Source organism: Xiphophorus maculatus, chromosome 5, assembly GCF_002775205.1.
Source record: "Xiphophorus maculatus strain JP 163 A chromosome 5, X_maculatus-5.0-male, whole genome shotgun sequence".
Taxonomy (NCBI): Eukaryota; Metazoa; Chordata; class Actinopteri; order Cyprinodontiformes; family Poeciliidae; genus Xiphophorus; species Xiphophorus maculatus.
The window spans coordinates 11,248,985-11,276,958 of NC_036447.1; the positions used below are offsets into that span (position 1 = coordinate 11,248,985).

Genomic DNA, 27,974 nt, shown 5'->3' on the forward strand with positions numbered 1-27,974 from the left:
TCGATCATTCTTATTAGCAACTGACAAAGAGTATCAGAGACTGAAAGTTCGATGAGATCCTGGCAGTCTGAGAGGCACCTACTCAGAGATCCAGGCAGGGGAATGACGGCGCTGTGCAGGTGCAGGGAGTCGATCACTACGGGGTGAGGCAGAACCACTCCCCCAGCAGCTAGCAGTAAACAGCTTACAGCCACGGCTAACTCTGGGAACCAAGATAGAAAAGCCTTCCCCTATAGTCCAAAAGACTTTTTTTACTCCAAAATGCATCCATAGTATGTCCAAAAGAAAAACGTAAGTTAAGTCATTTGCATATTGAGAATCTACTGAGGCTGATAATCTCCCCACTCAGCTCCTGGATACTTTGAGTTTTATGTCAAATCCACATGAATTAAATGACAGAAACAAATTTAGTCACTGCATCTTTGATTAATTTTGTCCAGCTGTAGACTGTTAGACTCTGTCCAATCAGAGTCAGGTATTGTGTAGTTGGTGCTTTTAATCAGTTTTCAGTTAATTAAATCCAAGTCTATGGAACACAAAATGTAACTAAAATCACACTGTCCTTCTAAAATCTTGCAAAAAATCGTAAAAGTGCATCAAATCATATTGAATTGTATTGTTTGCCAAATATCGTGATATGCAGTGTATATCATATTGTGATCAGAATATCGTATCATGAGATTATTGTATTACTACATCCCTAATCAGCATAGTAGTTCACTGTATACATCAAATTCTTAAAGAAAAAAAAACATGTAAATGGATATATCACTGCCTATATCCATGTACATAAAAAACTGTAAAACTGTACTATAGGCTGGGGATTTTGTTGATCTAAAACAGTAGTCATTAAAATTGCCTCCTACTTTTCACATTTGGCTCTTCATACAGGTAATTAATTTAAAGCAGTGGGAGATATGCTAACTATCTTAATGTTAATTGCAAAAAGAAGATCCTAAAGATAACTCCATTCTTTGTCTTTGTTTTAAAATCTTATTAAATCCTGTTTCACACCAACTTCTCCTTTGCACACTGTGTGACGTCTCCTCTGCTCCAAATGTAAACAAAAGATGACTGTTTATGGCAGAAATACAGGAAAATCCTTGAGGACAAAATTCAAGCATATCCATAGCGTTGCTTTCATAAACCTAAAAGTTGTATTCAATTGAGATGGTATCAGAAAATGCCTAATCTTAAATTTCTTGGGGTAGCTGTAGCTTACTCGCCAAGAATAGCCTGCCAAAAGGAGATTGTAAGTTTGATTCAAACTACCTTGTCCCAAATAGCCGACGTGTCTTTGGGTGTGGCATTGAACCCCTAAATTTTATATCAATTTGTGTGTGACAAATGTGGCTTGTAGTAGTTGGTAAGTTTAGGCCCTTGTCTAACGGATCTGGTTTTCATTAAAACCGTAACATTTTTGTTGCAATTCAGCCACTAATTTACACATTACCAATGTTTACAGTCTCTTATCACCGACACTTTTTGAAACTTTTCGGGAATACCCCCCGCAGAGGTATAAAGTACCCTACAGGTGTGAAAGCCCACATGGGCCGACCATACTGCTCCAGGATTTCTTCTTTTTTTTCTCTTTCTTTCTTCTTTTTAACCCCTCCAGGGGGTCTTTTGTGGGCTCTAGTGTCCCTTATATGAAAGTAGGCTGACAGGAGAGGGGTAAGGGGAGGGGGGAAGACAAATATCGTCGGGTCCGGGAGCCGAACCCGCGACAGCCGCGTCGAGGACTCAAGGCCTCCAAACATGGGTCGCGCTATCCCTTACGTCACCACGGCACGCCCCACCAGGATTTCTTCTATGCAATCACGGCGAGTACTGTGTGTACTACTTGAAAGGGCAGTAATGTGTCATTTTACAGCACAATCAAGTAACTATGTTCACTTCAATTATTATAAAAACGCTATGCATATGAAACATAACTTGAAAGAAATTTGACTTTGTAATTGGTCTCTGTCTTTCTAAGAAGCTACTACTTTTTCCGACACTCCACCTTCAACATGTCATCACAAAATGTTTCTCTATTAGGCCATTTACAACCCATCCTAGGAGTGTTGGACTAAGAAGTAGTTCGGGAGCTCAGCTAGAGACTGCAGCTCAGTGGAGGAGCATTGTGTAAATAGGCGGAGTTTTGTGAGAGCAAGTGTTTAGGCCTGAAAATACCAGACGGCAGTCTTATGTAAACAAACTTTTAGATAACGTCTAGAAAAGTGCTACGTAAATGAAGTCCTTCTAAAATATTGGGGGAAAGGTAAAAACAGCTCTCTGATGTCCACACACACACACACACTGATTTGTCCATCTAATACATCACTGAAATACAAAGCAAGCCAACAATATTACTTCTTACCATAACGTATTATGAAGGCCATAGAATACATAGTCTAAGCATTACAACACATATTTCATTAAAGCTAAGAAACACACTATAAGACTTTATGAACTGAAAATAATACACTCCTTGATAATTATCAGTGTTATATAATAAATACCTACAAATGATCAAATAAATGTTTATACACTAATATTTTGATTTCACTCTAAATAGCAAAGGCTTTCTTCTCGATTCATTCTTATTTGGCAGTTGAATACAGCTAACTTCAAAAACTGTTCAATTGTAGAAAATCTATGATTAATGGTATTAAAAGAGAGGCTAAATGAATCTGACAAACTAAGAAATACTAAGTCCTTCATGGACGTTTTGAAAAATGTAGGTGGTGCCTTTAAAGACTGCTCCCACCTCCGCAGGGTAAAAAACTGCAATGAATTACAAGTGCACCATGTGAGCACTGCAACAGAGGTGTGGGGGAGGTGAAACAAGAAACAGGGCTGTACCATTTTCCAAAAGGTGAAACAACATCTGAAATAGACCAATTTAGATTAAGTTTAGACCAGTTTCAAGTACCAAAACTATGACGAAGGAGTTCAATTGTGAGAACTGAACTGTTCTCAATTTTACTGTGATTCAATAGCTTTGTTAATAACATGCTTCTGTTGTTCCCTTGGGAAGCATGTACTCATTCATTTGTACATTAGTTCAACTAAAACTGAAAAAAATCATTCTAACTTCATAAGGAAACACTATATTAAAAGCAAAAAACTGCTTAGCTCTAGTTTTACCATACAGATTAGGCCACACCCACTTTTCAAGGCAATGTGCTTCATGGAAAATTACTGGCCTGTACCACTTCAGGCCAAAAGGGGACCTTGACAACATACAGTGAGGCATGCTATTTCCTCTTATATTTGAGTCATATTTGTTTTTTTGCCACATGAAGATATTCATGTGTATTAAGTTTTACTTTGGGTACAAAGAGGAAAAAAAAGGGGCAACCTTAAAAAACCACTCCAGAAACGTATTGACAGATGGAAATAATGGGACAAAAAAAAAAATCTTATTTTTATAAATCCTTAGTTTTTTTTTAAATTCAAGTATATGGAGAAAATCCATGGACACAAATCTCTCCTGTGTGTCTCTTCACTCAACTGTAACTTGTGCTGTGAGCTGGTTGGGGTTGCTGCTTGTTTTAGCATCAGCACAACATACCCGCCATGCTGACTTGTTAGGGGTGGGTCTTTAAATATTTCACAAAAACACAATTATATCAGAGACAACATATGTTTACAGTTAACACTGTAAGTATTTAAACCAGAGAATCCATCAATAATATTCTTCTCTGCATGCTAATCTCAGATAAAAAGCATAAACTAGCATGTTATAATGTTTCAAAAAGTAACAGAAACCTAAATCAAGCCATAATCTGGATTGACATCAGAGTTAGACATGTAAACACCAAATAGCACAAATATTAAACAAGTAAACCCCTACAGTCAGATACAGCAAAGACACTCAAACACAAGTGCCGTTATCAGAACAGAAGAAACTAGAGTGCCTAGTGTCAGTTGCTAGGACAACTGGTCAGCTGAATTTTTTCTGAATAGGCTCCGCCCACAAATATATCCGCCTTGACAATATTTTTAAAAAGAACCAGCTTCCTTGGTTATGACATTACAAATAAAAAGTACGATTTTTCATAGCAAAATTCAACATTTGAGGAAAGTTTCAAAACGGAATTTGTGGAACTCATAGCTGTTTTTCGCTAAAGCTAGGAGCAATGATAAACTGCACTGTAAAAAGTCTTTATGATACAGCAAATCTATTTAAAAACAAAACATTAAATAATAATAACAATAAAAGTGCAAATAACAAAAACATGTTTTAATATATATTTAAGTTTTTAGCTATTGTGATAAGTGTGTTAATTTACATTTCTTATTACCGCTAGCTGCTAATGACAACTTCTACAGATCATTCTTTAAATGGTTAGCCAAAAAATATTTTCTTATTGACTGTAAATTCAAACAGGAGAAAACAAAGCCTCTTGACTTAAAAAAAAAAAAAAAAAAAAAAAAGTGAGGCTTGGTTAGCATGCAGTACCTCCACTCACCGACTCGTCTTGTCCAGTGGTGTTGAGTTATTTTCAGTTTGGACTTCGATGTGTCCGCTTCTCTGCAGAACGGTGCAGACAGGATGTAGTGTGGATGGAGCTGCAGGACACCGGTTTCTACATGCACAAGGTAAATAAAGCCGCAGCTCTATGTTGTGCTGTAGTCGGTACACTCCACTCCGACTCTTTGCTTCTCTTGGAGGAAAAAAAAATAGACTCCTCCTCCTTTCGCACAAACGACTCAAAAAAAAAAAAAAAAAAAAAAACCAACGGCTGCGTTGTGACGTCAGTTGTCGGTGGCGGGAGCGGGGGGGGGTTGGTCGGCAACGCCGGAAAGTCGTCCGCGTCGATCAGCCGTCGCGACCTGATTTTTTTCCTCCTTTTTAATCTCCTCTTCGTAGTCTTTCTATACTGTCGGAGATCCCAAAGCTGGTACCTAAAACCGGAAAGGTACGTATGAAGAAGCTCCTCGACGTCACGGGTACGGTTCCTAGAAGTTGATCCGCCAGGACTCGGCAGCAGCAACCTCAGCCTGGAGCAACCCAGCTGCAGTATGGTAGAAACAGCCACACAGAGCAGACTTCTGCTAGGACAAACTGCAGAGGAGCTGCATATTAGCACGGAGAGGGAGGGGTGTGTGATTTGTCCACGACAAAGAAAAACGGTTCAGGGGGAGGGATTAAACCGAGGGGGAGGGATTTAAACAAAGGAGGAGGAGCTAGTCCAGCAACAGCCTCAGAAATGTTCTAAAACTAACTTTCACCACACCTGTGATATAATTAGGTTTCAGGTCCTACATGACAGTACTATGACTGTGATTCATTAGTCTTGTGTGTTCATGTTCCCAATATCTGGATCAGTGTGGTTGAGCTTCGCTTACTCAGAATTGTTGTTACTCAAAACTGTGCCTTATATGACACGATACATATAAAGCACATATACATGTACATATACAGCCTAATTTTTATGTAAGCAGAGTACTAAATCTAAAATTGTGGAGGACATGTGTTGGTACCTTTTTTTCAGCTGAATAAGCAGATGATTGAGTCCTTACTCTGAGCTCATGGGAGGCTACAGAAAAGCAAGATCACAAGAAAAAAAAATTAGTCAAAACCTTAAAAATGTCAGATCTGTCGTGTTTGTGCTGCAAGAGATTGCTTCTTGCTATCTATCATGGCACAGTTACACATGTCAGCCATTTTGTTGACTCACTAACACAAAGAAGTACTGCAGTACCACAAAAGCCCAGCAGAGGGTAGACAGTGAAGATTCTCTGATCACAAGCATTAAAAAAAATATCTATCTTTGCTTACCCTAAGTAGTCCAGACATCTGCACTTACTTTAGTCTGATTTAGCTATTACTTTTTTTTTTTTTTTACATGTTCATGCATTAGCCAGGAGCAGTAAAGAGTCTCTGCTCTCAATGACCAATGCTTTTTTTCCTCAATCACATTCATGCAGACCAGCTCAGACAAGACCTGAGGTGCAAGCCTGATAAGGCAAAAGCTTTCTAAACCCACAAAGCTCCAAAGTCACCTGCATACGTCAAGAAATCCAGCCAGGTTGTGCTGCAACATATTGCGTTTAAAGTTACAGAAAGTTCCATATCTTGCCATGTGCAACATTTTTACAGTGCAGCAAGGTCAATAATGTTGAGGTAACTTTTCCTACGGATTACACGCTTGGCTTTGTTCTCGTTACTACATTAAGCACTTGTTACTTGTTCATGCTTAATTGGACAAAAAATGATAGCAAAAATCCAAACTTCCTGTCGTACATTTAACCTGATGAAATCGTTTTGCTCAGCTGACAGTGGCTGGCTGATTGAATGTTTTCAATGCTTACATTATTTTTGCTATATTTTATCTACAGCGATGTAAATTTGTCCTGTTTTTTTTATTAACTTCTGCTTTTACAGGTGTATAAAAAATATATAAAATGAACAGTCATTACATTTTTAACCACCGGGGGGCGCTAGAGCACACATAAGGCAGCTGATTGAATGTCAGTGCTCAGGAAGAAGCGGACATTATTAATGCTTCAATGTTGCGAGTGTAACAGCAAACAATTACAATATTGTATTGTGCAAAAGTTTGGACACCCCTAAACCATGTACATTGTTTTCACATTTCTGGTGGAAGGAGTAGGAAAAATAAAATTAAGAACACGTTTTTTTTTTCAAAATGATGCCTTCAGTATCATATTTATACATTTATTACCATATTTAATCATGTGCGAAGGCAGGATGTTTGTAACCCAGAATTTTCTCAAATTGAATGAGATCCCAGTTCTAGCTATGTTGTCTATGCAACCATGGCACATTTTTCCATCCCATATATCTTCAGTGTTACCAGTCATTGAGTCCAGTTTAGACTGAATTTATTGGTAGGTATTATTTGTTTGTGAAAGGACTTGATCATCTCCAGATTTCCTCCAAAGACTCAAGAAATTCAGAAATCACAGGTAAGTTCTTTGTTGACATTTTTATGAATGACAAACATCTAGTTTTATAACGCTATAAATCTTAAAATCTTTAGCATAGCACATTTCAAAAAATGAAATTTCAGTCTTTTTAGGGAAATGACCACCTCTGCTTAACTTTATATCCACATTCAGTAGCTAATTCACTCTTGAAGTTTGAATGAGCCATTTTGGAATCAAAAAGTAAAGTCTGATGTTCACTGTGATTTTTATACCAATTAATTTCTTTAAAAATCGGTTGTAGGCCATTGCATGGTGTAGCAGTAGAGCAGACACCTCATATGCTAAGGATGTAGGTCTCAACGCAGCTATTTGATTCCTGACCTTTGCTGCATGTCTTCCTGTCTTCTGTATGTGCATTTCCTGTCTGGTGACTGTCAATAAAGGCCACTAGTGCCAAAAAAGTGTGTTGGGAGCGTTGGGAGTGATCTGTGCTAATTTAGCAGAACAGGCTTATCAGCAACTGGTTTAACAATCTTGGCAAACAATAAATGTCAGTATCAGAAATTTAATAGACCATATTTGTTGTGTGGATGCTACAACAGCTGTCATCTTTATCCTGCACATTATCTGTCCTAACCTTTTTTATCATTTGAATCAAGAGCTTTAGTACCAGCACTAGCTAACTTATGAGTGTCCAGCTCCAGTCCTTAAGAGTCAATGGCCTACCAGTTTTCAATATCTCCCCCTTGGGAGATTGGGAGACCATTCAAATGGTCCAACAATCTTCTCAGCATTGAGAAACTGTTGAAGTTTATGTCGGCGCTGGAAAATTCTACAGAAGCCTGCTAACGAACCTTCATGTTTGTTAAACTAAGTAAAAGGAAAGAAAACTAAGGAAAGAACTAAAACATGCATTGGCTCTTGAAACTGTGGGTATCACTATGCTAACAGATTATTCACTGGGAGTCATTTTGTTTGACTAATGGTATTTATTTATTTATTTATTTATTTATTTGACAAAACAACTTCCGTTTTGCTCTAACCTGACCCAAAAATGCCAGCTGATCTATTTTCTGACATTAGGACACCTTTGAAATTAAAATTGAATTTTTCAATTGTGGAGGCCAAGAAAAACTTTATGAAGAAGCAGAGAAAAGCAAAGACGTAAGCTACATGTCTTCTATTAGTAATACAACAACAGCTTTTTATGTCACAAAATAGTGTAATGTTCTTTTTACTGAGTTAATGCAGTGCAATGTTTGTTTAGGACATTTCCTCAAACGATTAGAAAAGACTCAATAAGTAATCCTCACTAAGTAAGATGTTTTTAGTTTTTCTGTCAGCACTGGATATTTTTTCCTGTTATTGTACTGTATTGTACAATGGAAAAGATATGTATCTAAAACCCAGAGGTTGTAGCAGTGAAAATCTCCCCTTGTTTTCATCTTACACCGCTTACACCTACAACAATACTTACGTCTCACATCTGATTCAAGGGACGGCCCCAAATAAAATGAATACGTAGGCCAGTCATTGTAATCACGTTTTCATTTTGTAAATGTATTACTGTGGCATAACACAAAGACAATAACTTGAGATGAAACCCGTTTTTAGAGACCACAAATATCCAGATGAACTTGTTATTCTGCTCATTACTTCTTTTAAAATCTTTTCCTACAGGTTTTATCCAACAGGTTTGCAAGAATGACTATAAACTCATGAATTTCTGCAATAACGCTACTAAAATTTGGGTTGTCAACATAGCTTTGCACCAGAATGAGAAATACCTGTACCTCCTGACTGATGTGTCACGATTTTATAGCTGGAGGATTCAGGCAGACATGGATTCAAACAATAAAAGCATAAAATAGGCTTACAAGGGTATTTTTTGAGTTCTGGCTGTTTAGATGTGATGACAGACAACAGTGTTATGCAGTATTATGCGACTAATATAATTTAGTTTAAAAACGTTGATGTAATGAAATACTGCGGTCCCTTTGCTTTCATCTTTTTTTCATGTGCCAGATACTAATGAATGATGGGCTATTATGCCACATAATTGTTTATATTGTCTAGCATTATATTGAAGAACCTAAAACTTACAGAAACATTTGTTCATTTATTTTTGCATAGCAGATCCAAGAAGTCCCAAGGCCTCCCATTTACAACCTTGCATCCAATATTTACAAAGGAGGCATAGTTATTTGTTAGAAGGAAGTGATGTTCAATCTATCTAGCAGGGTAAGCTTTCTCCTGCCGTGCAGAATCATGCATGGTTTCATACTGGGATAATCTGATACAGACGCATACCAGTTAACCACACCTTGCCTCTATTGTAGGAGCATACGCCAACATCCACCTTTCCATCCCCCAACCTTGAACACAAACTGGTCCAGAAAGCGAAAAAAATAAAAACTGCATAGGTTGCACATTTCCACCTACAGGAATGTTTTTTGTTTGTTTCTTGTTGATTTGGTTGCATACTGGCACAGTTGTTAGCACTGTTGCCATGCAGCATGAAGGTTTCTGGATTTGAATCCCACCTGGGGCCTCTCTGTGTGGAGGTTTTATGTTTTTTCTTGCTTCCCCATAAACTGGTATGCTGGGTTATTTCAGAGCTATAATTTCCTTTTAGGAGTAAATGTATGCATACACGATTGACCTGCTAGCTCTACTTATAAACTGAAGTCCTGCGTACCCTCAATTTCACCCTCTGATCACTGAAGAAAAGTATCAGCTTCCTACCACCTTGTGAGGATAAAGTGGGGAAAGAAAAGGGACAGATTAGCTTTTTTCAGTTTTGTTTAAAAATAATAGATCAGTTTAACCTAAAATGAAATACAGTGCCACCATTTGACAAGTAAAGGTAATTGCAGACTAGGTTTGTCCGAATCTTTAAGAAGCATAGCATTTTCAAAGAAGTGCAATTAAAAGCAGAGAAATTTGAATATTAAGAACTGATATACAGTTAAGCCCATAATTATTCACACTCCTAGCAAATTTAGATTTAACATTTTTCATCCAACTAAGAAGTTTTTTAGGGCTGGAAAAAAGGCACAAAGTGACAAAGGAGTATCCACTCTGAATTATTCTATTTATATTCAAATGAACAACTATGCAGTTTTTATTATTCAATAACTACTTGTTATTGAAAAATGTTATGTTCTTCTCAGTAATTAGTGGAACAAATAAACCCTCATTGTATTTCCTGACCAACTTTTTCACCGGCATTTTGATAATTTGTCTTTGGTGATGAACTTCAAGAGTTTGAGGTCAGGAGCACTCCTTACCATCATCTTAATCTTTAGCCTGCCACCCATCATCACACGTCATTTGCCAAAAGACGTGATTATAGGTGTCTTCAACTAGGCTACGAGAGGGGATGATGTCCCATATTCTATGTGTTGTACTGAGTGAATCAACCGAAAGGGAACATTAATATTACTTCTGCTCTGAAGAAACATGAGCAGTATTTCCATAACCCTTTAATCCTGTAAATGATATTGGAGGGATTGGTGCAACTCTTCACCAGTCAGCAGCTGAAAGAACAGTAGGAAGTCAGTCCATCAACTGTCTACCACACAGGTGACTATATCTTACAACTGCAATAAAAATCCCTTCAGATACTTGATCATAATTTTTCCAACTGCTTATTGATCCAATAGTGCTTCTGCAGTGTATGTGAAAGCTATTTTTTGTTGTTGTTGTCAAGATCAAGATGTGCTAAAGTAAGAACTCCTACATTAATTGGTCCAAACCAATTAATGACACACAACCAGCATGTCAAAGGAAAAGTACCACCAAAGTAGAACCAGAACCATCAGTCATGGTCCGCATTCATTACCAAAGTTTCACCGTTTTGACAACAGTCTGCAAGAAATCTGGTAACTGAACACTGCTAACTTAGCCCCCATTAATGTTATTATAAAACATCATCAGGCTTGATCCATGGTTCAGAAAATGCAAATCAGTCTCTGAGGTAAAGCCAAACAACTAATGTCACTTATGATGATATTGCACAGTGAAATTTTGAATTTCAGGGCTCCACCAGTTTTAAATAGCCTTCAAGTATGTAGTGTTTTATTCTCTGTATCACTGAATAAGGAACAGGTATATTGGAGGGTGCTTCAATGAACAATAGGGCTTTTGTCCAACAGACATTTTGAGAAGACATGCAAGAAATACAGAGCTTTGCATGCCTGCATTCCATCAAAGACAAGGTCAAGATGGATCGTCAGTCTTGTTTTGGGCGCCAAAGCAAAAACTTTTCATCATTTGAAGCAGACAATCAACTTTTAGAAGCAATATGATTGAATATGACTTTAAATGGGTTGCAATTTTGTGTTAGGGACAATCCCTTCCCAGTCAATTCACATAACCTTTGAAAACCTTGCTACACCACTGCGTGCAACTGATGCACAAACCGGTAGGCAACTTGGGGTTAAATACCTTTGCCAGGGACAAATCAACATGTTAGGAAAAAGCTGGAATTCACTCCCCAACTTTCAGATTGCTAGATTCCTTCTGATCCACAGTCACTCCTGGTATCTCCATGTCATAGAACATAGCAAAATAGGTGATTCATGGTTACTGTTCTATGTGTTGTACTGAGTGAATCAACCGAAAGGGAATGTTAATATTACTTCTGCTCTGAAGAAACATGAGCAGTATTTCCATAACCCTTTAATCCTGTAAATGACATTGAAGGGATTGGTGCAACTCTTCACCAGTCAGCAGCTGAAAGGACAGTAGGAAGTCCTTTGTGCTTTCACTAATATGAAAACAAAAATGAAAAAGAATCCCAAGGTAATAAAAATCAACTGTGCATTCACTTGAATTGGCCAGAATTGATGTTTAAAGTTCTTTGTGGTGGTAAAGAACTGGATATAATGGTGTTTGAATAGGTTTTAGCTTAGCTTGTCTGTCAGAAAACCTTCCTGCTTCTGCTGCCTGATAATATACTGATTGATGAAAAACTAAAAGTTAAATCACACATTGCTACAGGATAAAATGATTCTAAAAACAAGTCAATTTCAATGTGCTGTGTGACTGTACAAAACTAACCCCACAACCAAAGGCGCCAAGTAACAATATAAAGTTACTGTTTCAAAGTATGAGGTGACCTATTCACTTATCTTATCAAATCAGACATTCCAACGATTTATGTGGTGTTTCCTAGTCCTGCTCTCTGAACCGTACACTGCATATTTTAGACATTTACCTTCTCCAAAGACTCTCAAAGAAAGGAATTACCTCAACAGCTTGTAATCTTGTTCTCCAGAGGAACTACTGCCAATTACTCATCAGCTTAAACCAGGTGTGTCTAAGTTGTTTGCAGACAGCAATCAGAGCAATTTCAGGTTGATGAGTTAGGGAGGAGTTCTCCTCAGGTCCAAGCGAACCGCTACTCAGGGCAGGGCCTAAACAAAGAAAATTTCTGTCAACCAGAACAGCTCTAAACTCTAAATGCAATTGCATCTTTTTATAAACTGTGAATGACCCAAAGAAGACAGAAAGCAGGCAGATATGATGCAGAAAAACTTTAGTAACCAACATGGCAAACAAAGCTCCAAACACAAGAAGGCAAAAAGAAAAAAAACCACAAAGCCAATCAAACGAGAACAGAGGTACAACAGGAGACTAGCAGTAAATAAGAGGATCAGACAAGGAACCAAAGAAACCCAGAAATACAAATACTTGAGTGTACAATTAATGAGTGTTGAAGGTCTGCTAATTGCAGATCGATTTTAGACATCTTCTGGAGGAAAAGAGTTAAGGCTAAGCAAACAACAAGCAGACTGATGATAACTGTGGCGTGTGTGCAAAACTGCAGGTTATTCGTCCAATGGGACTCCTCAGGCTGCTGGAGTTAAAATACAGGTTGACAGGAAAGAAAACCGTTCTAGTTGTCTCCAAAATAGTTTTCAATGCAGCTGACAGCTAATCAAAACCTATTTTCTTGTATATGTGTGTGTATTGTTGGTAAACCTTAATTTAAGTCCCTCCACTGGACTGCACTGTATCACTCTATGCACTGGCACCTACTGGCCAGCCAATGTAAGTACACACTTTTTCTTCATACCAGCATCACCAGAATTCAGCCAATAATGCAGAGCACGTATGTCCCCCTGCTGGTCAAAGTAAGTTCAAAGTAAGCTCTTGAGTGTCTGTAGGACATTATTGGTTTTCATGTAACTATGCTGCCATAGTGCAGCCATCAAAACAAAGACAATCAAAAAGACAGTGAACAAGTTTAATTTAATTTCACCGTGTTTGACTGTATCATGTTTCTGAAATACTGTGTTTTACTCAAAATATAAATACACGCATTATATCCTTCATTGTCTTGAGGATCACCTGGGTGCTTTTTGAGACATGAGCTTCATGCCATTTTCCATAGAGCTGTGCAATGAATACAGTTTCCCTCCAATGTCTTTCTTATTGAATACTGACCTTAAGTGAGACAAATGATGTTCTGTTGTGTTTTAGATGTTATTTTCAGTTTTATGGTAACCTCCTGCATGAGTCTGTGATGCACTCCTGGAGTAGTTTTTGTTGCCACTCTTGGGAAGATTGACCACTGCTTCATATTATGTTCATTTGCAGATGAAAGTTCTCACTGTGGTTTGCTGGAGTCTTAAAGCCACTTTGTGACTTTTTAAACTGATGGTTGACAAAGAACTTGTCTGTCATCTGTTCTTGAAATTCTGTGGATTGGGGCATGATGTGATTCTTTTTGCCATTTTTAGCCTCCTTCATGTTCTCAATAAGGTTCCATTTAAAGAGGCTGTGTTATGATCCAGACTAGCGGCAGAAGCAATTAGCAAACACCTGGTGGAACTGTGCATCTGCAGAAATTATTATTATATGATTTATTACTCAATCCGACACTGAAAGAGAATTAAAAGAATGTTTGTAAACGTCTTAACAGAGAAATGTTAAGACATTGTAATGAAATGCTGAATGTGGAATGTGGAGTCTTTAAGGAACTTCTTAAAGAAACAGAGGCCCAGTTTCAAGACGCCAAATTGCAAAGTCAAAATTCTTTTGAAAGTTTTGATATATACGGTATTTTTATAACAACTGAAGGAAACACAGTAACTTGATTGTGCTATAAAATGGCAGTGAAATGTTCAGCAAAATACATAATCCTGCTCCTTTAAGAGTCCCTGATTTTGCAGTAGTAATAAGGATTACTGTATGACAAAATTTAACTCAGCCTTCCAAAAATGTGGGTATAGTAATTTCTGATTTAACAGAGATTGTTTTGGATATCTTTTTCTAACTCTAACGCACAAATTTCTGATTTTAATTCTACATTTTATATTTAATTACGTTATCTCTGTTTGACATTAAAATGCGTTTGATGGTCTGAAACTATTAACAGTGACATCAAAAGCAAAACCAGAAGAAATCTGTGACGGAGAAAATACTTTTCACAGCCATGTAATGACTCAAAAACAAACTGATCTTGACCTCTGAATGAACTGCTGTGATGCGGTCAGGATGAGCAGATAAAAGGCCCCAATGGACGATCAGTCTCTGATGTTATAATGACTAGACCTTGTACTGAAGGAGTCTATGTTTGCAACATCAAACATCAGGAATGGTTCTTTGAGTTACACGTGAATGGGATGAATTCAGTTACAAGGAAATATGACATTATTGGTTTTCTGTTTCAAGACAATTACCAAAGCTTTCAGGAGTTTGTTTTAAATAAAAGACACCTTTTTCAGTCTAGGGTAGTTTTTCTCTAAATAACCTTCTTAATGTCATGGTGTTTCCACGGTCAAGGAATAAACTTCTTAACTGCTCCAGATTCAGCTTGACGTTTCTTCAAGAATCAAAAGATGTTTAACTCTCTGAGATTTGACAGAAAAGAAGATCCACTTTATATTGAAGTGCTTCCACCCCAAAAATGGCTGTGAATCTGATATGAAGGATTTTCTTAATGGTCTGATGTAATATTCTAATTTTATGTCATGTTTTCATTATCTGTAAGCAGAAAATCATCAAAACAGAAATAAAGCCTTTCAAATCTGTCTAATTATTCTATATAATGTATTTCAGTGTGTTTAAAGTTCCTAAAATAAATTGGCTTTTTAATATTCTAATTTACTGACTGAGTCTGACCATCAACGCAGTTTAATTTTTCTGTATGCTATTTAGCATTCAATGGAATAACGTCTCAACTTGTGTTTGATGACGTTTCCCATTCTGGAGGTCAAATACAAACATATTCAAGATAAATCAATAAATTAGGAGACAAAAATTAAAAACATGAGGAAGTGAATTTATTAAATAAAAGAATAAATTACAATGATAAGACACTAATGTATAAATAATGCCAAATAACACTGGAAATGATGCTATAAATATGTCATGCCAACTTTGCAAAAAGTTGTCAATAATTACGTGATCATGTTGAAGTTATACTGACTGAAAGGAGTAACAGGAGTTCAGAGGGCAACCCCATGACACACCCGTTCAATGCACAAACCACACATCCAGAAATATTCAGTTAATCATAGTGACATGAGAACTGACTGGCAGTACAGACACAAGCATGCACAAACACAATACCACACATCTCTGCTTTTAGACCTTGGATTGCACTAAAATCACAACTATGACCATTTTGCCAAACATCATACCCACATGAGTGACTGTTTATATTAATAATGAATGATTTACTGAAGGATCACATCATTTCGTTTTGGCATATTTGTTCTCCACAGCATACTGTACATGGCTGAACATTTATAAATGCTTAAGTCCTGAAGAAAACCCGGTAAACACGTTTACAGCTCGCTTAATTCAGTGCACGTAATTGGAGTGTTTAACATGGAAGTTTTTCATAAACCTGATACGACTAGATTTGTTGGCAAACTCTGTAAACCTTTTCAGGAAAAAAAAAAAAGTCAGAGCAACTGAGGTCTTTTTTGATCCTGTCTTAATGTTGCGGAGTGCTGCCACCAAGTGGTGATCGTGTGGAATTTAATTTGAAACTGGCAGTACACGTATTTTAGCTCTGTTCTCACGCTCCTAGTAAACAGACCACATACCAGTTCATTTTGCAGATATCTTAAAAATCTTGCCCAGATTTCTGCCATGCAAAGAAAACTCACTGGTGACAAAACTGGAAAATGTTTTCTTGTAAAGTCAGAGCGTGTGATTAAAAAGAAAGAAAACCTTAGTGCAGAAATTAATGTCTTTCCAATATTTGAATATATACTGCAATTAATCTAATTAATCTAAAAGCCTGTCATCTGTTTAAGTGTAAAAATATTCACAATTACTAAAAATTCATCTGAATCTATGATCATCTAGTTAAACATACTCAAGGTGTCACTGCAGGAGCACACTAAGCCCATGCAAGTGTTCAGTTGGATCTTTCCTATTTAAACCTAAGTCCTTGTCTACTGTAGTATAAAGTGGATAAAACCGCTGCTGTATCCCATTTAAAAAGAGTCGAATTGAGCCAGGCGAGGGAATATTACAGAAAATTTTCTTTACTGGAGTTGGTAATTGAGGAAGACTGCGCAGCTTGTTAGGTTTGTTAGGACCTTCTGACAACAAAGCCACAGGGATTCTTTGTGTATTCAAGAAGCAGCTGCAGAGAATTTTAATCTTTAGTAGAGCTGGCTTGTTACTTCCTGCTGCACAGAAATTTAGATTCAATACTAGAATCTCTATTAGTTAATTGTACACTTCTCAATGTGGCACTTTCTAAGTTTTTAACAAGTGAGACCAGTAATAAAAACAGATAAAAGTTAATTTATAATGGCACTATGTCTCACCGTTATTGGTTTTACGTAGTTAAAGCATGAAACTAAAAATCTTTTTAATATTTCAACTTCTAATGCTCAACATCCTATATTTTGGTCTTTGCAGCCAAAAAATAGAAAAGCAATGGAAAAAAAACACACAATATTATGGTGATTTTTTTTTCATCCATTCAAAAAATCTAAATCAGTGCAAGTTTCCTGATAGAAATAATCCTTTTTGAAGGAGACGAAATGTCATCTTAACTTTGAATCAATCAAAAAAGAACCTGCAAAAATTATAACCATCAAAACCTGATTAAAGAGCATCAAATTTCTTTATGTACGGTGGGAGTTCTTAGCTTGGATGCATTTATTACATAATAAAGAAAATTTCACCAGTTGATCACTGATCAAAGCCGATCAATGACGAAAATTATCCGCTTCGGATCTCTGGCTGATTAACTGCTGCATCTCTGCTTCCTATCCGCATGCCAGCCACAGTTTGACTTCATATCCTGCTGCCTCTGTTGTACTACATAACGTTACATTATAATCAGAACTTACATATTACATTTAAAGTCAGAAAGTATTGACAGTATAGTGTTTGACACCCAGACTTGAAAATCAGACTCATTATTCTCTTATAATACACATAAACTCAAAATTCTACATTTTTGTTGCTGTCATTGAACACAACATTAAAGAAAAGTGACAAAAAAAAAACTACAAACCTCCTCAAAATGAGCCAATTGTAAAAACTTAAATGAGGAATGGATGCAAAGTAAAGGTCAGGTAACATGGATCATGAATGTGCTGGAGAACATAAATTCGGCTGGAGATCACATTAGTTTGTGTAAATGCTGTATCTAACTATTCAGAAAAAAAGGCTTCAGACTGGTAGTCTGAGCTTGATATGTTTGTTATTACATGTTGACAGAATGTGAATTGCTGACTCTATTTAGGAGTTATTGTAATTCATTTGTAAACAGACATCTGCAAATGCCCCATGGAAGAGAGGGGAGAACTGCAGCAAGCATCTCCTAAAGCCAGCTGCAGTGCACAAGCCAGAGATGTAATGTAATGATGTTTTATCTTGGCTGAGGCATATCACCGATTTTCCATTAAAACCTCATCAGATGGTGTCCCTTAGGGGAAAAGATGTGCATATGTTGGATGGTTAAACATGGAGAGAGAGGCAAACAGAGTTGACACCAAGTTTTACAGACTGATAACAGTTATTTCACTCATGCAGCAAAGCTGGGGGTGAAAATCATAAATTTTCTTATAGACTCCTATATGAGCTTCATTGCACTGTTTTCATCTTGATCGATTCTTTCACTGCCTGACTACAGGTTGCTTTCCTGGGTGTCATTTGAAGTGATGGGGTGCAGACCTCCGTTGTCGTTCAATCTCTTGGCACGGTACGTCTCATAGTGAATGTTGTGAGTGACCTCCTTCAAATCCTGGAGGTGGGACCTGGAGAAACGACAAGGAAAAACTCAGAAGACAGCTCTGTAGTCAGTTTCAATACCATGGAAAAAAACAAACACTCCAACAAATACTTGGACAATTTAATGACAATTTAGAGAGACCAGTTCACCTAGCAATTTTTGGACTGTGAGAAAAAACTGGAGTACCCAGAGAGGACCCACACATGCACAGGGAGATAATGGAAACTCCATGCAGAAAGACCGAGGGTTGGGATTTGAACCTATTTGAACCTGCTTCATCAAGTTTATTGTGTTCGCGTTTAAATATGCTTCACAAGACAGTCGTACCTGATCAGGAAATCTCTCAGCTGAGCAAACTCACAATGGTTTGGATTTTCAACTGAGACAAAAAGAAGAAACAGATTCAAACGAACATCCTCATTATTTCTGTGGCAAAAACACCAAAACGTCACTAACGATGCCCACCTTCTATGATTCCCCACGCCGTCTTCCTCCCCAGGACTCGCTTCCCGTTCACTTGGTATTCTTTATCACTTCCCACCACAGCAAAGGGCATCATTTCCTACGGGCAGACAGAGTTTCACACTGACTAGAGTTCATGAGTTCAAACAAGTGAGCAAAAAATATTCCCCTGCCTCAAACTCCAACAAAAAGCGGGAGAAATTGTGAACAAAATCTGAAACTGAAAAATCCACTCATGTTCAGTGAAGGCCTCATACTGGCAACAACACTCTTCAGTGTGAATGTTGCTACTGAGAGAAGACAACACAAAGTTAGCTGTTTTCACTATTAGAGGTGTTTAAAATATAAAAATCATAAGAAGCTTCTATACTCATTGATGTGTATTTAAAGGAAATCTCTTTTTATCTTTTTGCGCTTTCATCTTGTGTCTGTCAGGGAATGTGGCGGATTTGGAAATGTTAGAAGTCATAGTTAAAGTGAAGATCTTCATACTCCAGGGAACAGACACAGAAACGGCTGTTCACAGCCACTAATGGCAACTGTACAAATTATTCATATGAGATACTAAAGTAAGCCTTACATGTCCACTCTTATCATCTTGTCTTTCTTTTAAATATTAGAAAAATACTGCTTTAAGACTACTTTCCCTCACACACTGTGGCTTTGCATGTTCCCCATATAAATAATTAATAATCATTCTGTTAAGTCTGACTGTGAGCATTTGTTTAATGCAGGAAGATGCCAAAAAAACTGTTTCATCTCCAGTCCTTTATGGACTAAGCATTAGATTGATTTGTTCATTACACAAGGACCTTCGTTTTCCTCACACACAGCTCAAGCCAGAAAAAAGGCAATCACTTCACATTGAGAACATATTTTTTACCACACCACATTGCGTAAAAATTATTACAATTGCATGTCTCTGCCCTGTTAGATAGCCACTGACGCATTATATGATCAATTTAGATAGTTACTGACACTAAAGGGACCACTTGTCTGAGACATGCTCATCGAGATACCTTCTGCTTTGTGTCTGTTTCTCTAATTGTGTGTGCACAATCCAGGTCAGAGTGTGTGTCTGGGAGATAAGTGGCATGTTAACTTTCTGCTCAGTGAGTGACCTGAGCTCCAACAGAAAGGATCAGTCAGGTGTCACTCTGATTCTGGTCTCATAAAATACAATCCAGAAGGTATTCAGACGCCCCCCTCACTCACATGTGACAATTTGTCAACCTCAACAGTTCCTCCTTTCATGGCTTTATTTTTAATACTAACTTTTAATACTTTTTATATCTTTTCTAGAATAGGTATTAAAATAAATTAGGGCTGAAATGATTATTCAAAGTTGTAATGATGAATAGGTTATTCAAATAATCATCAACTAATTTAGTAATCATTTAATCATTAAGTGGAGTATACAGACCCTAAAAAAGGCCATTTTGCTGAAAGCAGACAGTCTAGCAGACAGTCTACATTACATTAGACTGTCTGCTGTAAATTCTGCAAAAAAAACAACAAAAAAACAACTCCTATTAAGAACCTTTTTCTTTCAAATGATTAATTAATAGATTAGCTATAAACGGCATTGATGGAAGCCAAGCTGAAGGCGTTGAACTTTTCATATGTTGATGTTAGTAGTGTTTTCTTTTAGCTGCAGCTGCATCCATTGTTACACATGATCAAGTGTACACTAATGGAATGTTGTTATTTTAAGCAGTAAATAGTTTGTTTTGTTATTTAAAGTAGGAATTGAATTAGCATATTTTAATGTATTTCTAATATTGTGTAACAAAGGCTTAAGTGGTTAAAAAGAAACTGTGCAAAGGTACCTGTTTTTTTTTTATCCGATTAATTGATAGAATAATTGGTTACTAAAATAGCTGCAGCACTAAAGTAAATCAGAACTGGCTAAAGTAGATATAAGCAGGTCAATTCAAAACAAAATGAATCACAAATTAGCCACCAAACCCCGGTGATCGGTGCATCTGTAGTCACTGGGATTAGATGGAAAAGACAGAAAGAAAGAAATCATGAGCACGTACCCTGATCTTGTCGTTGTCACTCTTGTCCTCTATGTCATCATCAAACTCTTTCTGTGGGTAAAACTCAATCCCGTTCATTTCTAGCTCCTTCCTAACCTGCAGCAGCAGCGAAGACAATTTGAACAATTAGGAGAAGCTGTGGGATCAGTATTGCTCACAGATGAAAACATCTGCGATCAAATGAGTTCTCTTTCCTGTAAAACAGATGTTACAGCAGCTGTAATGATCACACTCACGCGCTGTTTGAACTCTTGTCTCTCCTCGACAGTCATTGTGTCAGACTTTGCGATCACTGGAATGATGTTCACAGAGTGACTCAGGCGCTTCATGAACTCGACATCCAGTTGTCGAAGACTAGAACAGATGTGGAGAGAGAATAAAAGCCGCGTTTACGCGACAAAGAGTTTCAGGACAGCTCATCCCACCAAAAAAAAGAGAAAAGAAAAAGAAAAAAGATATCTGTAACATGTCACACATCTCATTAGCTTTTCTCTTTTTAGGAATTCCTCAAGAGTGTGAAAGTTGTTGAAAATTCACTGGACAAAGGTTAAGGTTCAACTCTTATCTGAATGTTTTAAAAACTTCCAGTTGGAAAAAGCTTCCAATTAGCCCAACTGAGAATGATGAGACAAACTGGCAGAGACATACAAAAGACTGAATAGTCATTTATGCATTAAGGCGTAATTTCACAGCTGTCAGCAGCAGCTAATTGCGAGGTTCTCAAAGGAAAGACAAGAGCACTGCATCGAGGCAATTTCCGGTCTGCATGAAGGATTTTTGTGTTAAAACATCAATTTTACTTACGAGTGTCCAGTTGGGGGAATAAAGTAGAGGCAGCAGTGCACTCTGGTGTCGGGAATTCGCTTCTTTCTAGTGATGTTCACCTCTTCTTTCAAGAACTTCTCAAACTGCTCATTGATGTACTTAGAAATGGGTTCCCAGCTGCGGGATACAAAAAGCATGACACTGCAGCACTCTGGAGACCAGACGTTCAGTTTTACAAAGAGAGAACTATAAGACAGGACAATAACTAGGTGCGTTAGCTGGAAAACCTACCAGTTGTCATTGTTTATTTGATCTCCAAAGCCGGGAGTGTCAACAACCGTCAGCTTCATCTTAACTCCACCCTCTTCAATCACTGCAACAATAAACGCAAAGACAAAAATTGTTTTAAAGCATTAAAAACCATTTTAATGGTTTGCAGACATACAACCTAGTGTGGTCCTAATGCCAAAAAATATGGTTGGGGTTTTTTTTTCTACTCCCCACCTCCCCCCCCCAAGTAGGAACAAATCGAGACTGTGAATCAGGCTCAAATCTCTAATCTGTGTATCTGTTGTAAAAGAAAATATACAAATTAGGTTAAAAAAGTGGAAGCTGCCTCACTTACACTTTGGATTGTGGGTGAGTTTAGTTTGAGCTTAATAAAAAAATACTCAAATCAACTACAAGTGGTGAAGTTTGATGACTTCAAGCTAATAGTGTTAAACGGAGGACAATATTGTGCAGGTAAATTAGTAACTAATGCAGTTATTCATATGTCCTGCAGCCCAAAGATATGTTTGGTTAGTGATAAGATCGGGGGTCTCTTCACTCCTTCACGGACTGGGCCGCATGCAGTCATGTATTATTTCTGCAGTGTATCAAATTTTGCTTGGCATAACTGTGAGGCCATCTGTCCAAACATTGAGCTGAAATTGGGGTTTCTGATAGCAAAGTGATCCTCAGCGAATAAACAAACAAGTCCATAGGTGTAATATATAAAAAAGACAAAATATTGAACCATTTCTCACAGTAATGAACTCTCTCTGTCTATTCCTGAGAAATCTAGTCTCTGTGGGTTGCTTCTTTTTATATTCTATAAGGTTACTGAGTGACTACTCATTAGCCTAATTAGCCGGGAGAAATTCCATCAGGTTTGCTTTGGTTTTACATCATTTCTATTCAAGTGCTAACATGGGGCTCACAGGTCTGTTCAGAAGCTGCAAAAGGACTATGAGGCAAAATTAAGGCCCCAAGATTTGGGGGAAGTGAGAGCAATGTATCTAATAAACTTGCTACGTTGATTTTATTTTTTGTGTAATGGTGCCACTAAACAAATGTTCAATTCGATTAATATATATTTTATCTAAAAAAAGATATACTGACCAACATTGGACTACATATATTATTGGCTAAATTTGCGGAACACATGCACAATCAAATCACAGTTTGGCGTAACAGATATAATCCTGCTAAAAGAAAAAAGAAGGTGTAACAGTTGGTTAAAACTACCACATGTAAAAGCTTTTTATTTAAAGCTCTTGAGAAACTGAGGTTTAATTAGGAGCTGGAAATCAAAGTCTAACCTTTTTCTCTTTTTTTGCACAAAAGCAAAGATGAAACTCACTCCTACGTCATTGTTAGAACTTATCTCACCAACTGGATCGATATCAGTCAGATCCCCATAGTTAATTACCTGGACAACATTCATATTTAGCTGACTTAATATATGTAATTAGCTTGGCACGGGAGATTAAAATAAATGTACATGATCTCTTTTGACAGCCACCACATTACTAGTTCACTTCCTTCTAAATCACAGCAGATATGATTATATAGACTATAAAATAAATAATTACTTTATAGTTTAATTAATGGCTTGTACTTGTTTAGCGCTTTATCAAGTCCATAGGATCCCAAAGCGCTTTACACTATGTTCTGTTATGCACCCATTGTCACAGGTTTGTAAACTAAGTTCATGGGAAGAACCCTGGTGAATTTTGGTAAAGTAATTCATAAATTAAAAGTATTCCGTAAGCTTTGGAAAGAAACGTTGAAATATTGAAAAAATTCATAAAACAGAGAAGGCCACATCCTTTATGCTCCAGAGCTGCATTATGTTCATTTAATCCGAATGTAAATAAAGATCTTTCTCGCTTTACTTACCATGAGACACTGACTTGATCTCTACAGTTTTGGGGATCTTTTCGTCACGTGACCATCCTGCACTCTTCCTGCTCACCTGGGACTTGAACAAGGTGTTCACCAGAGTTGACTTTCCAAGGCCGCTGGGACCTGAGAGAGAGTTAATGGAAGTTAGACAATAAAGAAACTTAAACAAGGGGGTCAGCTAAGAGAAATACGATCTACTGTGGCGTACCAACAACCATGATGTTGAAGTCAAAGCCAGTCTTCATGGTCTTCTTTCTCATCTGCTCAATGATGGTGTCAATACCAATGTAGCCAAGCAGGGTGGAGCCCCCTCCGGAGCTGTGGGAGCCTCCGTGACCATGACCCGCACTGTGAGCTGGAGCATGACCCCCAGGATGACCACTGCTGTGGCCCACACTGTGGCCCACATTGTGACCCACGTTGTGACCGACAGGGTGGCTGGGACCGTGACTTCCAATGGGAACCGGAATAGCGCTTGGAGGGGGCGCAACAATGCCACCAGCTCCCACAACTGGGCCCTGGGGTGGGAAGGGACTAGAAGGGGAAGGAGTGCCCACATTTGGGGGCTTGGCAGGGACAGCAGGCTTGGGTCTAACCTCTGGTGGAACTATGTCTGACATGTCTAGAGAGATGGAGAAAGACAGAAATAAATTACACTTGAATAAATGACGGAGAAGTAGGCCAGTAGAGCAGCTAAAGCTGCTTGTCCTTTTATGTGCTCTATATTGAAGAAACAGGCTGCTGCAGCCGCCATAGGCTTCAAGCTGACATGCTCTTCAGCCAGTCTGTTTTTGAATGTCTGAGCATAAAAAGATGGTTTTGAGGTGGCCTACTCAAAGTCTAGACTTAAATCTCATGAAGATGTATTTGCAAGCACAGCTCCTACCTCTTAAAAAGACCCTGAAAACATTGTTTTTCAGAACAAAGCGGAAAGGGAGAAATCTGACTTCAGTTTTCTAACAACATGAAACATGGTTCCAGAAGAAGGCAACCGCACAAACAAAAGGTTATGTCAGAGAGTGACAGACAAAAGTGGAATCATTTTGACTGTCTGAAATGGACCAAACTCAACAGTTCTGCCACTACAAATGTTTTACTCCCTAAAAAATGGGAAAACAGAAACCAGGTCTTAAAAATGTAGTTTTCATATCTTAAAGCAGCAGGATGAAACTCCCAGAGCTGCATTCTTTCATTACTATTTCCATTATTTTCAATTATGTTTAGGTCTGTGTTTCTCTGGTGTGTTGTTGCTGCCACATTTGATTCCAAGTTGCTAATTATTATAGGTTTAACAGATTTAATTTCAGTGAGCAGAGACATCAGTATCAAAAGGTTTTAGCCACAAACCCACACATCACTGCCCCATCATCTGAGCTCTGGTTTTAAGCCAAGCAAACATGTAAAGTGTGGTAACCAATTGGAGGAGGGGATTTGTGAGATTTGCTGACGCAAAGAGAAGATGTGAGTCTGTATACTGATATGTTAAGGGAAAAATAGAACAAAATACAAAGTAAAAGAAAAATTACTTCATCAAGGGAAATCATTTCAAACACGTATTGGTATGCCTGGCAAAGTCCTGTAAGTCACTGCAGTAATTAGGGCCGGGCATTCATCATGTTGATGATCTTTTAATCATGAAACTTCATATTATGATAAGAATTTTGATTTATTGCTGTCTCAATAAATTTCAATAATGATGTTAAATAAAAAACTATATTAACAGAATTATTTAACATTTTATTTTTACTCTTTTCTCCACTGTTAGTTCCATGAAAGTACTGCTAAATATCAGTAAATTCAAAAATATGCCTAATGTAGTAACTGTGTGCAGTTTAGTGATATCAATCATACTTCTTAAGAAAGTGGTATCCTGAAGATGCCTATTTCAAATGGGAATGCTTGTCCAGTATACTGTTTGTGGCTACTGTTTGTGGCTACAAACAGCATACTGGACAGGTCTCACCCAGTATAACAGTAAACAGTTTCTGCTTTACACAAATCTAGATCGCTTGAGTGCTGTCTTCTCTTCATGCCCCAGCTTTTCTATTTCATTTTGGTTTTGGGGACTGCAGTGGCCATTTTTTTTTATCTGGTGAGACGTTTTCTGATTATCCTGCTGAAAGACCCAATGATGACTCAGTTACAAAACCACCACATGTTGTTTTAAAACATCCTGACATTTCAGCAGTTTATGATGTGATGGTTATCAGGGTGTTTAGAAGAGAAGCCCACAGCAACACAACTCCTTCACCCTACCTAACAACAAATCTCTATAAATCTTTTGCACCTGGCATACTTGTTGCTGCAAAATTCAATCTTAAGTCCCTTTCAGATCATCCTTTGGTTCTGACTTAGCTTGAGCTATTTTACAAAGAAGAAAGGGTGAAATATTCACTAACAAAGTAGCAAAAGGTGGCTCTACAAGACATTGACTCGGGATGGCTGAATAAGGTTTGAGGTTGTACGAAATGTTGACAAAAAAAGTTCAAGGTGTATGAAAACATCTGTGTCAATGTTAGAGCTTCAGGACACTGCAACAGAACACAGTGCAGGCTTATTGGAACAAAAACAAACCACTACTGCATCAGAAACATCAAATCAGTCAAACTTTTTGGTAAAATATGCTTAGTGAAATGAGCCTTTCGGTGCAGCAGGCCACAGAAAAATACAGAAACCTTTCTGTTGAGCCAGAGATGCTGATGATGACCTGAGCTCTCTGGATGTGCTTATGGCAGGGCCACTTTAGTCACAGAGGCAGAAGGCAGAGGCTGTCACTTTGAGTTACTCCAGCCAGTGGTCATCATGCAGCTCTGCTCCTTTCACATAATCTCATCTCAGACGTATTGTTAGAAACATTTCAGCACAATCCACAAGGGCTGACACATACACTAAAGATGCTAACACAGCCACACATTAAAAAAGGGGAAGATATATAAGCTCTTAGAGAATATGTTAAATAGGTTTTTGAACGAAATATGAGCAGATTTGCAATTTTTATTTGTTCTGAATAAAAACACGAGGTTAGTTCCATCCCTCCCAGTCCTGCCGACCCCATTGTCTCTGCACTCGGTCCTGGGGGCTGCGTTAGCCCGCTGCTAGCACGGTCTGCTCAGCAGCGTCACACTCACCGATCCCCGATCAGTCCGTCCGCGCAAAGAGAAGCCGGGCTGATCTCACCGGGTCCGAAACCTGCTCCGAAAAACTCAACACAGAGATGCTGAGAACAGGAAGGGTCATGTGACGAGCGATGCTACCTTTTCTCTCTTGCCTTCGGCCGAAAGAGAGCCCCCCTTTGTCTGTTGCCAAGGCGACAAGAGGACAGGGAGTGGGGAGATGCAGTGCACATGCGCACAGTGACTTTGGCTCAAAGGGACTTTTTTTTTTTTAGAACAGTCTGTTGACACTGATGCGCTCTATTTATAGGTCTGGACTGTAGCATAATTAAAATACTAAGTACCCTAAAGATCTTGAAACATAATACTATTTTAAATATTCACAATAATCCAGAATATTTAAGCGTTGCAGGAAGGATCAAGAAAAAAATCTGCATTTGCTACTTTTTAAGAAGTTCACAGTTTAACTATAAAGTTCTTCAAAAACAAAGAAATAACCTCATGTACCAGAGACTCAAAGGCAGAGCCGGACTGAGGTATGAGTGAACTAAGCTGCTGCTCCGAAAACCATCAGGGGCTTCCCATAAATGTTTGAAATTTTAACATAGAACATAGAGCCAAGATTTTAATTTTTACTTTTATTTATTTAGAATGACAGTAATATTATGGATTTGTCAGTTTCAGCATATATAAATTAAAAGGTTTTAAACTATTTAAAATGTAAGTTTTAAAAGAATTGGCAAGTTTACTTTCAAAAAGCTCAACAAATAATCCTCGCTATTGTTATCCTCGCTTCAAGCTGAGGGTTTAAATTTTTCCCTTGGCATTTTTATAGCTAAAAATACAATAACAATTCACACCTCCGTAAACAAAGCACTTAACTACACAAAACATTATCCTCCAGCAAGTACCAAGGCATTGAAACAAAATCATAAATTCAGGAGAGGATGTGATAATTACACTGGACATTCTCCCCCAGCTGATTTGTTTCCACTCAAAAGTCATTTAAAATAATGCTTCCACATGCAGGTCCACAATAGGACCCTGATTCCGCACAGAATGACGTCTGACTGGTTTTATTTCACTAAAAAACCCTCAAAAAGACATTGCAAATCTCATGGAGAGATGTGCCATCATAACTCATGTTATCAACACCCCAGTAAGCATTTAGAAGTAAAACTCTTTTCTTTTCACCCACTACTCACACTTTATCTCACAGTTGCTCTCCTTACGTCACTCTGCCGCCGTTGTTTCTGCATGTCTCTGCTGTGTTTATGTTCCCGTGTGGAAAACTGCGTTGCTTCCAACGCTCTTTGCTTT

At 37.9% G+C, this 27,974-nt stretch overlaps 2 protein-coding genes across 4 annotated transcripts in view; both read right to left on the reverse strand.

Moving 5' to 3' along the window:
* The window catches only part of atf7ip (activating transcription factor 7 interacting protein), a 32,237-nt gene extending 27,135 nt beyond the window's left edge, over positions 1–5,102 (reverse strand). Inside the window, exon 1 of one of the 2 annotated variants that reach the window (XM_023333917.1) lies at positions 4,451–5,102. The gene's annotated coding sequence lies outside the window, so the exon portion shown is untranslated. The remainder of the gene's footprint in view (positions 1–4,450) is intronic. The other variant, XM_014472514.2, reaches the window with a different exon arrangement.
* Positions 5,103–15,157: 10,055 nt separating this feature from the next.
* On the reverse strand, positions 15,158–27,948 carry LOC102236096 (neuronal-specific septin-3-like). 2 transcript variants are annotated; one of them, XM_023333845.1, is made up of 10 exons: positions 27,860–27,948; positions 23,750–24,163; positions 23,536–23,664; positions 21,664–21,745; positions 21,412–21,549; positions 20,844–20,961; positions 20,608–20,703; positions 18,569–18,665; positions 18,431–18,482; positions 15,158–18,128 (listed from the first exon to the last, which is right to left on the reverse strand). In XM_023333845.1, exons 2-10 carry the CDS (start codon positions 24,159–24,161, stop codon positions 17,999–18,001), a joined length of 1,254 nt encoding a protein of 417 aa, XP_023189613.1. In that variant the 5' UTR covers positions 24,162–24,163; positions 27,860–27,948; the 3' UTR covers positions 15,158–17,998. The 2 variants fall into 2 exon arrangements, with proteins under 2 accessions (XP_023189613.1, XP_005809132.1); XM_005809075.2 differs by lacking the exon at positions 27,860–27,948 and adding an exon at positions 26,670–27,853.
* Between the last annotated feature and the right edge of the window lie 26 nt (positions 27,949–27,974).

Bases quoted from the DNA above. Each gene is read 5' to 3' on its own strand.
- LOC102236096 (XM_023333845.1), bottom strand. From the start codon at position 24,161: ATGTCAGACATAGTTCCACCAGAGGTTAGACCCAAGCCTGCTGTCCCT. The intron at 23,665-23,749 runs GTACGCCACAGT...ACTCTCTCTCAG, and splicing joins CTTCAACATCATGGTTGTTG to GTCCCAGCGGCCTTGGAAAG. The intron at 18,129-18,430 runs GTACGACTGTCT...TCGTTTCTCCAG, and splicing joins CTGAGAGATTTCCTGATCAG to GTCCCACCTCCAGGATTTGA.